The sequence below is a fragment of the Terrapene carolina genome, unplaced genomic scaffold, assembly GCF_002925995.2.
Source record: "Terrapene carolina triunguis isolate 2854851 unplaced genomic scaffold, T_m_triunguis-2.0 Scaffold116, whole genome shotgun sequence".
NCBI classification, from domain to species: Eukaryota; Metazoa; Chordata; order Testudines; family Emydidae; genus Terrapene; species Terrapene triunguis.
Window position 1 is genome coordinate 127,212 of NW_020664467.1, and position 13,346 is coordinate 140,557.

At 44.4% G+C, this 13,346-nt stretch overlaps 1 protein-coding gene across 1 annotated transcript; it reads left to right on the forward strand.

The window, feature by feature from the left end:
* Window positions 1-2,074: 2,074 nt before the first annotated feature.
* Window positions 2,075-3,076, forward strand: LOC112114902 (olfactory receptor 6B1-like). The gene has a single exon (XM_024211822.2). The coding sequence runs from the start codon at window positions 2,075-2,077 to the stop codon at window positions 3,074-3,076; it is 1,002 nt and encodes a 333-aa protein (XP_024067590.2).
* The last annotated feature ends 10,270 nt before the right edge of the window (window positions 3,077-13,346 follow it).

Below are 13,346 nucleotides of genomic sequence, written 5' to 3' on the forward strand. Positions count from 1 at the left end.
GGTGAGAGCAGGCAACCAAAATCATCTCTCCCTTTCTCTCTTCCAACAGCATCAGCAATACCTGAAGAACAACGGAGCAGAATTGGACTTGGGGAGGGATCCTGACTGAAAGATTCAGCCAGTAAGACTGTTGCAACTTGTGGTGAGAGAGACCTTTGTTTTGAATTCACTTAGCTTGTTAAGTTAAGTATTAGTTTTGTTTTACCTTTTATTTCTTTGTAACCATTCCTGAGCTGTATGCTTCATTACTTGTAATTAAGGCTACATTTTAGTCACTGGTATTTTTAGTAAAAGTCATATACAGGTCATGGGCAGTAAACAAAAATTCACGGCCCATGACCTGTCCATGACTTGTACTATATACCCCTGACTAAATATGGGTGCTCTGGGGGGGTGACCTGGGGATGGAATGAGTGCTCTGGGGGTGCCAGCCAGGGACCCTTGCTGCTGCTGTGGGGGGTTGACGGGCTCCCTACCTGGCTCCACACAGCTCCCTGGAAGCGGTGAAATGTCCCTCAGCTCCTAGGCAGAGGCACAGCCAGGGGGATACGCGCGCTGCCTCCACCCTGAGCGCTGGCTCCGCAGCTCCCATTGGCTGGGAACCATGGCCAATGGGAGCTGCGGGGGCAGCACCTGCAGCGGGAGGCAGTGTGCAGAGCCGCCTGGCTGCGCCTCCACCTAGGAGCCAAGGGAGGGACATGTCGCTGCTTCAAGGGATCCTCATAAGGTAAGCGCTGCCCAGAGTCCACAACCCCTTCCATGCCCCAACCCCCTGCAACTAGCCTTGAGCTCCCTCCCATACTCTAACACCTGCTGCTGCTGGGGGAGGCGTGATGGCTCGAGACTCCCGCAGCAGCGGCCGGTGCGGCTGGTCACGGGGCTGCCCGAGCTACTCAAGTGGCCCCCAGGCCAGCCGCACTGGCCAATGCAGATGTCACAGAGGTCCTGGAAAGTCATGGAATCCGTGACTTCTGTGACCTCCATGACCAACTCGCAGCCTTACCTGTAATGACTTAAAATCTATCTTGCTGTAGTTAATAAATTTGTTTTATTATTTTATCTAAACCAATGTATTTGGATTGAAGTGTTTGGCAAACTCCATTTTAGATAACGGGATTTGAGTGTATCACTTTCATAGAATCATAGAAGATAAGGGTTGGAAGAGACCTCAGGAGGTCCTCTAGTTCAACCCCCTGCTCAAAGCAGGACCAACCCCAACCAAATCATCCCAGCCAGGGCTTTGTCAAGCCAGGCCTTAAAAACCTCTAAGGATGGAGATTCCACCACCTCCACCTTTCTATTGATTAAGTGACAGACTTTATATGAGCTTGTCTAGAAGGAGAGAGCTGGGCTGTACAAGACGCACATTTCTGGGGGGAAGTCTGGGACTGGGAGTTTGCTGGTGTTGTGAAGTGTAATTCAAGAGTGGCTGGTTATAGCAGTCGTACAATATAGCTGGGAGTGATTTACATGCTGGAGATTGTGTGTGAACAGACTAGGTGTGGTGGCTTTCACAGTGAAGCAGTGTAAAAGGCATCCCAGACTGGAGAATGGAGGGGACACAGCTGTTCAACAGTCCGGATTGTACCTTGGGGAATGTCACGGAAGGAAAAATGTATATTGAATTTAGAGTTTGGGATTGTAAAAATTGTCTAAGGCAGTTGGGTGCTCATATTCCACTGTGAGGAGATAGGATACCAAAGAAGATGAAAAATTTCTGATGGCACCAGCCAGGTGTGTGGATAAACAGAGCATATGCTTGAACTGTCATAAGACGAGATGGGTTACCAGAATTAAAATGAATTTGTATAGTGGGAATATCAGACATTCAAACTGCTGTGAGCCAAATACATGGTTGGTTAAAATGTCAAGATACAGGAAAGTTCACCTTTCTGATCTGGGGTCTTGACCCACCTGTTGGGAAAGTAAATAGCCCAGAACTTGGGTAAAGAACCCAGATCCCAGAAGAGAGGTGAGGATTTTGGTATTCCTGGGATTAAATAAAAGATGCTTGGCTAAAATTTAAAAGTATCTCCTTAAATTTAAATGGCTGAGATTATTTTCTTTCCCCTAGATGCAATCAGCGGCAAACACTGAGTGCGGAAATCAATCGATAATCACAGAATTCATCTTCCTGGGATTTGAGAATATTCAGGAACTGCAGGTTCTTCTCTTCCTGGTATTTCTAGTGATCTACATTGTGACTGTGACCGTGAACATGCTCATCATCGCTCTAGTTATGGCTGGTCAGCACCTTCACACCCCCATGTACTTCTTCCTGGGGAATTTGGCCTGCTTGGAGACCTGCTACACCTCCATCATCCTGCCCAGGCTGCTGGCCAGTCTCCTGACTGGGGACAGAACCATCTCTGTCATGGGCTGTATTACACAAATGTATTTTTTTGGTTCTTTGGCAGCTGCAGAATGTTACCTCCTTGCAGCAATGTCTTATGATCGGTATCTGGCAATATGTAAACCACTGCATTATGCAACCTGTATGACAGGCAGGTTCTGCCTTCAGCTCACAGCTGGGTCTTGGATAAGTGCATTACTGGCTATGAGCATAATAGTATGGTTCGTGTCACAGTTAACTTTCTGTGGCCCCAATGAAATTGACCATTTCTTTTGTGAGCTCACCCCAGTGGTAAAACTCTCCTGCAGTGACACCAACGTGGTAGAATTTGTAACGTTCCTATTTGCCTATTTTTTCACTCTGCCCCCATTTCTATTAACCATTATCTCCTATGTTCTTATTATAGCCACCATCCTGAGAATCTCTTCCATCACTGGAAAGCAAAAGGCATTTTCCACCTGCTCCTCTCACCTCATAGTTGTTACAATTTTCTACGGAACACTAATAATTGTCTATGTGTTACCTAAAAACAACATACTCAGAGATTTAAACAAATTGTTTTCTGTCTTCTACACTGTCTTAACTCCTATGGTCAATCCCCTTATATATAGCCTGAGAAACAAAGATGTAAAGCAGGCTCTGAAAAAATATGCCAGTATGTTTTTGGCTTTCCCAAGAATTCAGACAATCAGAGCTAATCCATTCAGGATAACACCAAGTTGAAAGAACCCGGCTTATATTTAAACAAAAAAATGACAATTTTTCAGAAACCAAATTGTTCAGAAAAAAATTAGTTCATTTGTTCTTGAAATTTTCTTCTTTCTTTATTCCACTGGAACTTGCCATGAAAATTTGTTGGTTTTTGTTTATTTGTTTTTTTATCTTTATTTTTCACTTTTTCACTTCTTGTTTTTTTTCCCTTTCTTCCCCCTTTTCCCCTAAATCCCCCTTTTCATTGGCAAAATAGGAAAAAGAAAAACATGGGGAAGGGGAATAAAGGGGAAAGGAAAGGGAAAAATCTAGAGAGATTGTGGAAAAAGCAAGAAACAAACATCAGACCACATAGTAAATGATTTCTTCAACTCCATATTTCAATAATAAATGTCATGACAATTTTTGATCAATTAAAATGTAGTCCCTTTCAAAATATGCTGAAAGAAAATGATTATTAAGAGCTTGGGTTTTTATGAGAAATCTTTACCATTTTTCAAACAGCTCTTTGTGTTAGATAAAACTTTGTGCAGGGTATGTAAAATTGGATAGTGTGGGTAGAAGTTTTCAAAGTATCCAATATGATCATTCCTAAAGAAGGAAAAGATCTTACCAACTGTGCATCATACAGACCCATTTCTTTAACTAATGTGGATTTTAAAACAATCAAAAGCCTATAGGCCTGTCTGTCTAACCTAGAGCTTACCATCACTGGAAAAGCTTAGGATGCACCAGTTATTTTAGCCCCATCTGGAAGGGCCTGTCTATGGACTGGTCTACACTAAAGCTGTAAGTTGACCTAAGTTACGCTACTTCAGTTATGTACATTATGTAACTTAAATCCACGTAACTTAGGTCGATTGACAGCGATGTCTACACCACACTGTGTTGACAGGAGACACTCTCCTGCCGACTTACCTTCCACCTCTCAGGGAGGTGGAGTAAAGACGTCCATGGGAGACCATTCTGCCATCGACTTAGCTTGTCTTCATCATACCCACTAAATCGACACCACTGCATCGATTGCAGCAGTGCCGATTTATCCGTAAGTATAGACAAGCCCTATGTGTCAGTCTGTTTCCCTGCAAAGAGCCCCTGACAACTCTCTCTCACTCGCTCGCTCGCTCTCTCGCTCTTTTTTTTTTTAAACTGTTTCTGTCCTTTTGATCTGTCTTTTCCCAGCCTGGGCAGAAGAGCCATATAACTGAGCAGGGTCCCCTGTAAATAACATCTTCACAGCTCAGTTTTAATTAGAAACCTAGACTGATACAAAATTAACATGGCACACACTAAATGGATTAAAAACTGGCTAACCGACAAGTCTCAAAATGTAATTGTAAATGGGAAATCATCACCTAGTGGGTGTGTTTCTAGTGGTGCCCTGCAAGTCTTAAGGCGTTTAACCTTTTTTGAAAAACGCATACAATCTTCGCTGGTAAAGTTTTCAGATGACTCAAAGATTGGGTGAGTGGGTAAATAATGAAAAGGACAGACTACCTATGCAGAGAAATCAGTATCTCTTGGTAAACTAGGCACAATCAATAAAAATACATTCAAATACGGTCAAATGTAAAGTGGTACATCTAGGAGCAAAAACATAGGCCATACTTACAGCATGAGGGACTTCATCCTGAGAAGCAGTGACTTGGAAAAAGATTTGGATGATTAGCTAAACATGAGCTCCCAGTGCAGTGCTGGGACCAAGAGGATAATATGATCCTTGACTGTATAAACAGGGGAATCTCGAGTAAGAGTAAGTAGGATATACTGCCTCTGTATTTGTCACTGACATAACTGCCACTGGAATAACTTGTCTCGTTCTGCTGGGCACAATTCAAGAAGGATGTTAATAAGTTGGAGAGGGTTCAGAGAACCGCCACGAGAATGTTTAAGGGATTGGAAAACCTACCTTAGAGTGACAGACTAAAGGAACACATTTTTATCAGAGAAGGTAATTAACCATTGGAACAATTTATCAAGGGTCGTGGTGGATTCTCCATCACTGGAGATTTTTTTAAAACAAGATTGGACATCCGTCTTAAAAATATGCTCTGTTTTACAGGCATGAACTCAGGGAAGCCCTGTGGAATGTGTGACACAGGAGGTCAGACTAGAGATGATCGCAGTGGTTCCTTCTAGCCTTTTCATAGATTCATACAAATGTTGGGCAGGAAGGGACCTCAAGAGATCAGGTCCAGCCCCCTGTGCTTAGGCAGGACCAATTAAAACTAGATTCATAGATTCAAAGATTCCAAGACCAGAGATGACCATTGTGATCATCTTGTCCAGAAGTGGGCAAACCTTTTGGCCCGAGGGCCATATTGGGGTTGAAAAACTGTATGGAGGGCTGGTAGGGAAGGCTGGGCCTCCTCAAACAGCCCCCTCCCACTTCCCACCCCCTGAATGCCCCCCTTAGAACTTCCAACCCATGCAACCCCCCTTGCTCCTTGTCCCCTAACCCCCCCCCAGGACTCCCACCCCTAACCGCCCCCCGGGACCTCACCCCATATCCAACCCCTGTGCCCAGTCACCCAACCCCTATCCACACCCCCGCCCCCTGACAGGCCCCCCGGGACCCGACTCCTATCAAACCCCCCGTTCCCCATCCCCTGGCCGCCCCCCCCAAGAACCTCCGCCCCATCCAACCGGCCCCTGCTCCCTGTCCCCTGACTGCCCCCCAGAACCCTCTGCCCCTTATCTAACCCCCCTGGCCCCGGTCCCGGCCCCCTTATCTTGCTGCTTAGAGCTTGGCAGGAGCTCACAGCCCACAGTGCTGCCCGTGCGGCGGTGGGGGAGGGGCTGGAGACTAGCCTCCCCAGCCGGGAGCTCAAGGGCCGGGCAGGACGGTCCCGTGGGAAGGATGTGTTATTAAATATTTGTTTCCCATGTACATACTTATAGACTTCAATTAAATCACCCTTTAACCTTCTCTTTGTTAAGCAAAATAGATTGACCTCCTTGAGTCAAACACTATCAGACATGTTTTCTAATCTTTGAATCATTCTTGCGGCTCTTCTGTGAACCCTCTCCAATTACCAACATCCTTCTTGTACTGTGGGCACAACAACTGAAAATGGTTTTCCAGCAGCAGTCACACCAGTGCCAAACACAGAAGAAAAATGACCTCACTACTCCTTTTTGAGATTGCCATCTTTATGCATCCAAAGATTGTATTAGCTCTTTTGGTCACAGCACTGCGCTGGGAACTCATGTGCAGGTGATTATCTACCACGACCCTGCAAATCTTTTTCAGTCACGGCTTCCCAGCATAGAGCCTTTTTCTTCTAACTATGGCCTACATTCTTTGTTCCTAGATGTACACATTTCCATGTAGCCACATTAAAACTCAAATTGTTTGTTTTTGCCCAGTTTACCAAGCAATCCAGATGGCTCTGTATCAGTGACTTGTCCACTTCATTATTTACCACTCCCCCAATTTTTCTGTCTTCTGCATGCTTTATCAATTATGATTTTGTTTTCTTTCAGGTCATGGATAAAAATGTTAAATAGTGTAAGGTCAAGAACCGATCCCTGTGGGATCCAACTGAAACAAACCCACTTGATGATGATTCCATGTTTACAGTTACAGTTTGAGACCTATCAGTTAGCCAGTTTTTAATTCATTTAATGTGTGCCATGTTAATTTTACAATATTCTATTTTTTTTAATCAAAATGCCATCTGATATCTAGTCAAATGCATTACAGAAATCTCAGTATATTGAGTAAACTCTATCACCTTTATCAACCAAACTTGTAATCTCATCAAAATAAGGTACCAAGTTATTTTAACGGGATCTATTTTTTTATAAATTTATGTTGATTGGCATTCATTACATTACTATCTTTAACTCTTTATAAACTGAGTCCCATATCAGCCACTGCATTATCTTCATAGAATCATAGAATATCAGGGTTGGAAGGGACCTCAGGAGGTCATTTAGTCCAACCCCCTGCTCAAATCAGGACCAATTTCCAACTAAATCATCCCAGCCAGGGCTTTGTCAAGCCTGACCTTAAAAACCTCTAAGGAAGGAGATTCCACCACCTCTCTAGGTAACCCATTCCAGTGCTTCACCACCCTCCTAGTGAAAAAGATTTTCCTAATATCAAACCTAAACCTCCCCCACTGCAACTTGAGACCATTACTCCTTGTTCTGTCATCTGCTACCACTGAGAACAGTCTAGATCCATCCCCTTTGGAATCCCCTTTCATGTAATTGAAAGCAGCTATCAAATCCCCCCTCATTCTTCTCTTCTGCAGACTAAACAATCCCAGTTCCCTCAGCCTCTCCTCATAAGTCATGTGCTCCAGCCCCCTAATCATTTTTGTTGCCCTCCGCTGGACGGTCTCCAATTTTTCCACATCCTTCTTGTAGTGTGGGGCCCAAAACTGGACACAGTACTTCAGATGAGGCCTCACCAATGTTGAATAGAGGGGAATGATCACATGCCTCGATCTGCTGGCAATGCCCCTACTTATACAGCCCAAAATGCCATTAGCCTTCTTGGCAACAAGGGCACACTGTCGACTCATATCCAGCTTCTCGTCCACTATAACCCCTAGGTCCTTTTCTGCAGAACTGCTTCCTAGCCATTCGGTCCCTAGTCTGTAACAGTGAATGGGATTCTTCCGTCCTAGGTGCAGGACTCTGCACTTGTCCTTGTTGAACCTCATCAGGTTTCTTTTGGCCCAATCCTCTAATTTGTCTAGGTCCCTCTGTATCCTATCCCTACCCTCCAGCATTTCTACCACTTCTGCCAGTTTAGTGTCATCTGCAAACTTGCTCAGAGTGCAGTCCACACCATCCTCCAGATTTGAAGATATTGAACAAAACCGGCCCCAGGACCGACCCTTGGGGCACTCTGCTTGAAACCAGCTGCCAACTAGACATGGAGCCATTAATCACTACCCATTGAGCCTGACGATCTAGCCAGCTTTTTATCCACCTTATAGTCCATTTATCCAGCCCATACTTCTTTAACTTGCTGTCAAAGAATACTGTGGGAGACCGTATCAAAAGCTTTGCTAAAGTCAAGGAATAACACGTCCTCTGCTTTCCCCTCATCCACAGACCCAGTTATCTCCTCATAGAAGGCAATTAGGTTAGTCAGACATGACTTGCCCTTGGTGAATCCATGCTGACTGTTCCTGTTCAACTTCCTCTCCTCTAAGTGCTTCAGAATTGATTCCTTGAGGACCTGCTCCATGATTTTTCCATGGACTGAGGTGAGGTTGACTGGCCTGTAGTTCCCCGGATACTCCTTCTTCCATTTTTTAAAGATGGGCACTACATTAGCCTTTTTCCAGTCATCCAGGACCTCGCCCGATCGCCATGAGTTTTCAAAGATAATGGGCAATGGCTCTGCAATCACATCTGCCAACTCCTTTAGCACCCTCGGATGCAGTGCATCCGGCCCCATGGACTTGTGCTCATCCAGCTTTTCTAAATAGTCCTGAACCACTTCTTTCTCCACAGAGGGCTGGTCACCTCCTCCCCATACTGTGCTGCCCACTGCAGTAGTCTGGGAGCTGACCTTGTTTGTGAAGACAGAGGCAAAAAAAGCATTGAGTACATTAGCTTTTTCCACATTCTCTGTCACTAGGTTGCCTCCCCCATTCAGTAAGGGGCCCACACTTTCCCTGACCTTCTTGTTACTAACATACCTGTAGAAACCCTTCTTGTTACTCTTAACATCCCTTGCTACCTGCAACTCCAAGTGTGATTTGGCCTTCCTGATTTCATTCCTGCATGCCTGAGCAATATTTTTATACTTCTCTCTGGTCATTTGTCCAAGCTTCCACTTCTTGTAAGCTTCTTTTTTGTGTTTAAGATCAGCAAGGATTTCACTGCTAAGCCAAGCTGGTCGCCTGCCATATTTACTATTCTTTTGACACATCAGGATGGTTTGTTCCTGCAACCTCAATAAGGATTCTTTAAAATACAGCCAGCTCTCCTGGACTCCTTTGCCCCTCATGTTATTCTCCCAGGGGATCCTTCCCATCAGTTCCCTGAGGGAGTCAAAGTCTGCTTTTCTGAAGTCCAGGGTCCGTATTCTGCTGCTTTCCTTTCTTCCTTGTGTCAGGATCCTGAACTCGACCATCTCATGGTCACTGCCTCCCAGGTTCCCATTCACTTTTGCTTCCCTACTAATTCTTCCCTGTTTGTGATGTAGCCCTTAATTTTTCCACTAAAGCCAAGGAGGTCTAGTATTAGCTCATTAAACACTGATGAGATTGTGACATTGCACCCAGTAAAGCTTTATGGAAATATGCTTATAAATGTATATGACATAACTGGAATATGTTTTATGTTACATATGCCATGTAACATATCTCTGTGAAGGTTATGATCCACTGAATGTATTAATCCTATTTGTATGCATGTATCATTTTTGTATTCAAAGTTATGAATATTGGCTGTGTACTGGCTTGAATTCTAAATAACCTTAGTAGAGCATTTGGTCAGTTCCTGGAGAAAGGAATGTTGAAATTAAGTACCTAATCAAGAAACACTTAAAGGACAATGAATCTTGGAATGCTCCAATCCACATAAGAAGTCTACTTGAGGACATTCAAGGTAGCATGTGACCTATGGCTGCTACCTGGTAAGAAACTGTGAGTCATGCATGGACATGTGACTTTCCCAGGTGACTCCAGAACTCCATCTTGGAGCTGGACTTTGCATAGGAGAGAGGAGGGGGTCTCCACCCACAAAAGAACCCTCCATTTGGTCTTCAGCTGGCTAAAGCGAGAGCCTCTCCACCCCCAAAGATACCTGAAAGAAACTGGAACAAAGGACAGTAACTGCAAGGGGTGTGAGAGAGTGCTGGACCCGGATTAGAAGGAGATTAGTCTGTGAAAGAAAAGTATTGAAACAACTCTGAGGGTGAGATCTTATCTGTATTCAGTTTGATTAGACATAGATTTGCATGTTTTATTTTATTTTACTTGGTGACTTACTTTGTTCTGTCTGTTACTACTTGGAACCACTTAAATCCTACTTTCTGTCTTTAAAAAAACACTTTTTACTTATTAATTAACTCAGTGTTATAGAAGGCGAACAATTTATGAGTTTACCCTGTATAAGCTTTATACAGGGTAAAATGGATTTATTTGGGTTTAGACCCCATTGGGAGTTGGGCATCTGAGTGTTAAAGACAAGCACACTTCTGTAAGCTGTTTTCAGTTAAGTCTGCAGCTTTTGGGCACTTGGTTCAGACCCTGGGTCTGGGTTTGCAGCAGGCTAGCAGGTCTGGCTCAAACCAGGCAGGGCACTGAAGTCCCAAGCTGCCAGGGCAGGGAAAGCAGGGGCAGAAGTAGTCTTGGCACATCAGGTGGCAGCTCCAAGGGGGTTTCTGTGATCCAACCCATCACAGAAATATTGGAGGATTGGCCTTTTTGGAGCCTACAACATGCCAGCACATCTGATAACATCACATAAATATGCAGTGAACTAATAAGTGAATGGAAAAAAGAGCTTGTTTGCACATCAAAACCCATTGTAGAGGGACCTGTCTCCACAGCCATCTATCAGCTAGCATATTTTGAAGGCACCAAACAACAGAACACCAAATGCTACCTACATACTACACCTCCATGCATGCAACTAGTGGTCAAACATGTCATTCTGATTTATACTGAGGTCACTTTAAACAACTCAGGGAGTGTCAAGGGACACTAAAGTGGGAGCAAATCCTATTTATGGCATAAAGAGGCCTTTGTGTAAATGAGAATCAGGCACCTTATGCATTGACTTCACCTCTCATCTTGATATTTAGTGTATTTCATATCTGAAATGCCAGTTTGTCTCTTGTTTCACCTAAGAAGAGAAGTTAACTTGCTGCATTAACCAGAGGATCTGCCACGTGCCTTGATACAAGGAGACATTGCTTCTCTGCCACTGATCTTGTGGCTGACCTTGGGCAAGTCACTTCCCCTTCCCAGGCCTCAGTTTTCCCGTCTGTGAAATTGGCATTCACAGACATGTAATGAGTACTTTGAAAATGTTGCACTGACCTCCTCATTCACACTGTTTTAACAAGGAACATGGGGTTAATTCCCCCAGGAGGTCCATTTAAAAGTGATCAAAATCAGCAATCTGGGAGGAGACCCGCCTAGCAGCAGGAGTTCCCCTATAAACCCTGTAAGAATCCACCCCAGGAAACGCTGGGGTTCTGTGTAATCTGCACAAGCAAGAGCAGCCCAGGCCAGCAGCAAAAATGAGGTGGCTTTGCTGAGCAAAGGAGAGTGCATGAGACAGTGAGGACAGCGGGTGCCCTTGAGGGAGAGATCGCCACCAGATGCTGAGGATTAAAGGTAAATTGGATAATTCTGATTGACCGCCTGAGGTCTCCTCCAATCCTAATCTTCTACAATTCTATGATTCCTGGGACAAGTGCTGGAGGGTTCAGTTAGGAAGGAAAAGTTGGCATGTTGGGAAGCAGAGCGGCCGGAGCAGTCACTCAGGCCTGCCCTGTAACTGTGCACTTACTGCTCTGTGGCACTGCCTGTTCCCTCCTTGACACATCTCAGCACAGCTCCTAATGCAGAGCGCTGCTGGGGGGATGGCATTGTGGCTGCTGTACTGCAGAATCCGAGACTGCCCAATAATAAAGGCACACTATGAAAGAAACCAGATTAGATGGATTGTTCTAGTGTGGCAATGCCCATGTCTATGATTCTATGATCCATGATTCTATGTCCCTTACCAAGTCTCAAAGGTTTCAGCCTTAGAAGACAGTAAATGACCTTCTCGGAGTCCCGTTGGTAATTTTCTGTAATCATATGGATGCTTCTTTATGGAGTTTAACAGGTGAGAGAGAAAAAAATTTCCACTGTTTCTTGTTTCCTTCCTCCTACTAGATACGTCCCATGGGGAAAGGAGAAGGGGAAAATCGAACATCCATCACCAAGTTCATCCTTCTAGGATTTGGGAATGTCCCAGAACTGCAGGTTCTTCTTTTCCTGGTGTTTCTAGTGATCTGTGTGGTGACCATGGCTGGAAACATCCTCATCGTTGTGCTAGTTGTGGCTGATCAGCGCCTACACACCCCCATGTATTTCTTCCTGGGGAACTTGTCCTGCTTGGAGACCTGCTACACCTCCACCGTCCTGCCCAGGATGCTGACCAGTCTCCTTACTGGGGACAGAACCATTTCTGTGGGTGGCTGTATTGTGCAATTATATTTATTTGGTTCTCTAGTAGGTGCAGAATGTTGTCTTCTAGCAGTGATGTCTTACGTCCGGTATTTAGCCATATGTAAACCTCTGCATTATTCAACCATTATGAAAGGCAGCTTCTTTCTCCAGCTAGCAGCTGGGTCATGGCTCTTGGCATTTGTGGCTAGTACTACTTTGCTTGTATGTTTGATTTCACCGTTAACATTCTGTGGCCCCAATGAAATGGACCATTTCTTTTGTGACTTCACCCCAATGATTAAGCTTTCTTGTAATGATACCAACCTGGTCATACTGGTGAGTTTCATACTCTGCTCCACAGAGGTGCTTTCCACATTTATATTAACAGTAACATCCTATATTTCAATCATCACCACCATCCTGAGAATCCCTTCCACCACCGGGAGGGAAAAAGCATTTTCCACCTGCTCCTTTCACCTCATGGTTGTAACAATTTTCTATGGGACCCTGATCATTGTCTATATGCTCCCAGACGTTGCTGCACTGAGAGACCTGAACAAAGTGCTCTCTGTCTTCTACACCGTCCTGACTCCCCTGGCCAACCCCCTCATCTACAGCCTGAGAAATAGAGAGGTCAAGGAAGCCATGAGGAAAGTCATCCAAACTATGCGGCACTCACAAAAATTCAGATGGATTGACTGATAGGAGAGTCAACCTGTGTGGTTTAGCCAGCAAGCGAGGTAGCATCGAGGTTGCCCCTAGATCACGTTAATTGTATGATCCTTGAGTAATGTAGGAATAACAGCTACATGTTTCCTTTGCTTCTGTGTTCTGACACTCCAAATTTTACAAGGCACTGACCTGGTCCTGTGGATGGGTTCAACTCCTTTTCTTGATGTTCTGGATTGCTAGATCCTGCACACCTTTGTATCTGGGAAGATCATGATGGTCTTCGTGTGTGTGTGTGATATCTTGCAAAGATTAGAAGGAGTCTAGAACTCGTGGCTAGAGCTGGGTGATTTCTTTTAAACATATAGAATTTTTTTTCAAAAATACATTTTTCAAAGCACAGAAAGTATTCATAAATTCATATTGAATTCATTTAGTAGTTTTCTTTGAAAAAAAATGGTATTTTCTTTTTA

Excerpts from the sequence above, each read along its gene's own strand:
- LOC112114902 (XM_024211822.2), top strand. The coding sequence starts at position 2,075 with ATGCAATCAGCGGCAAACACTGAGTGCGGAAATCAATCGATAATCACA.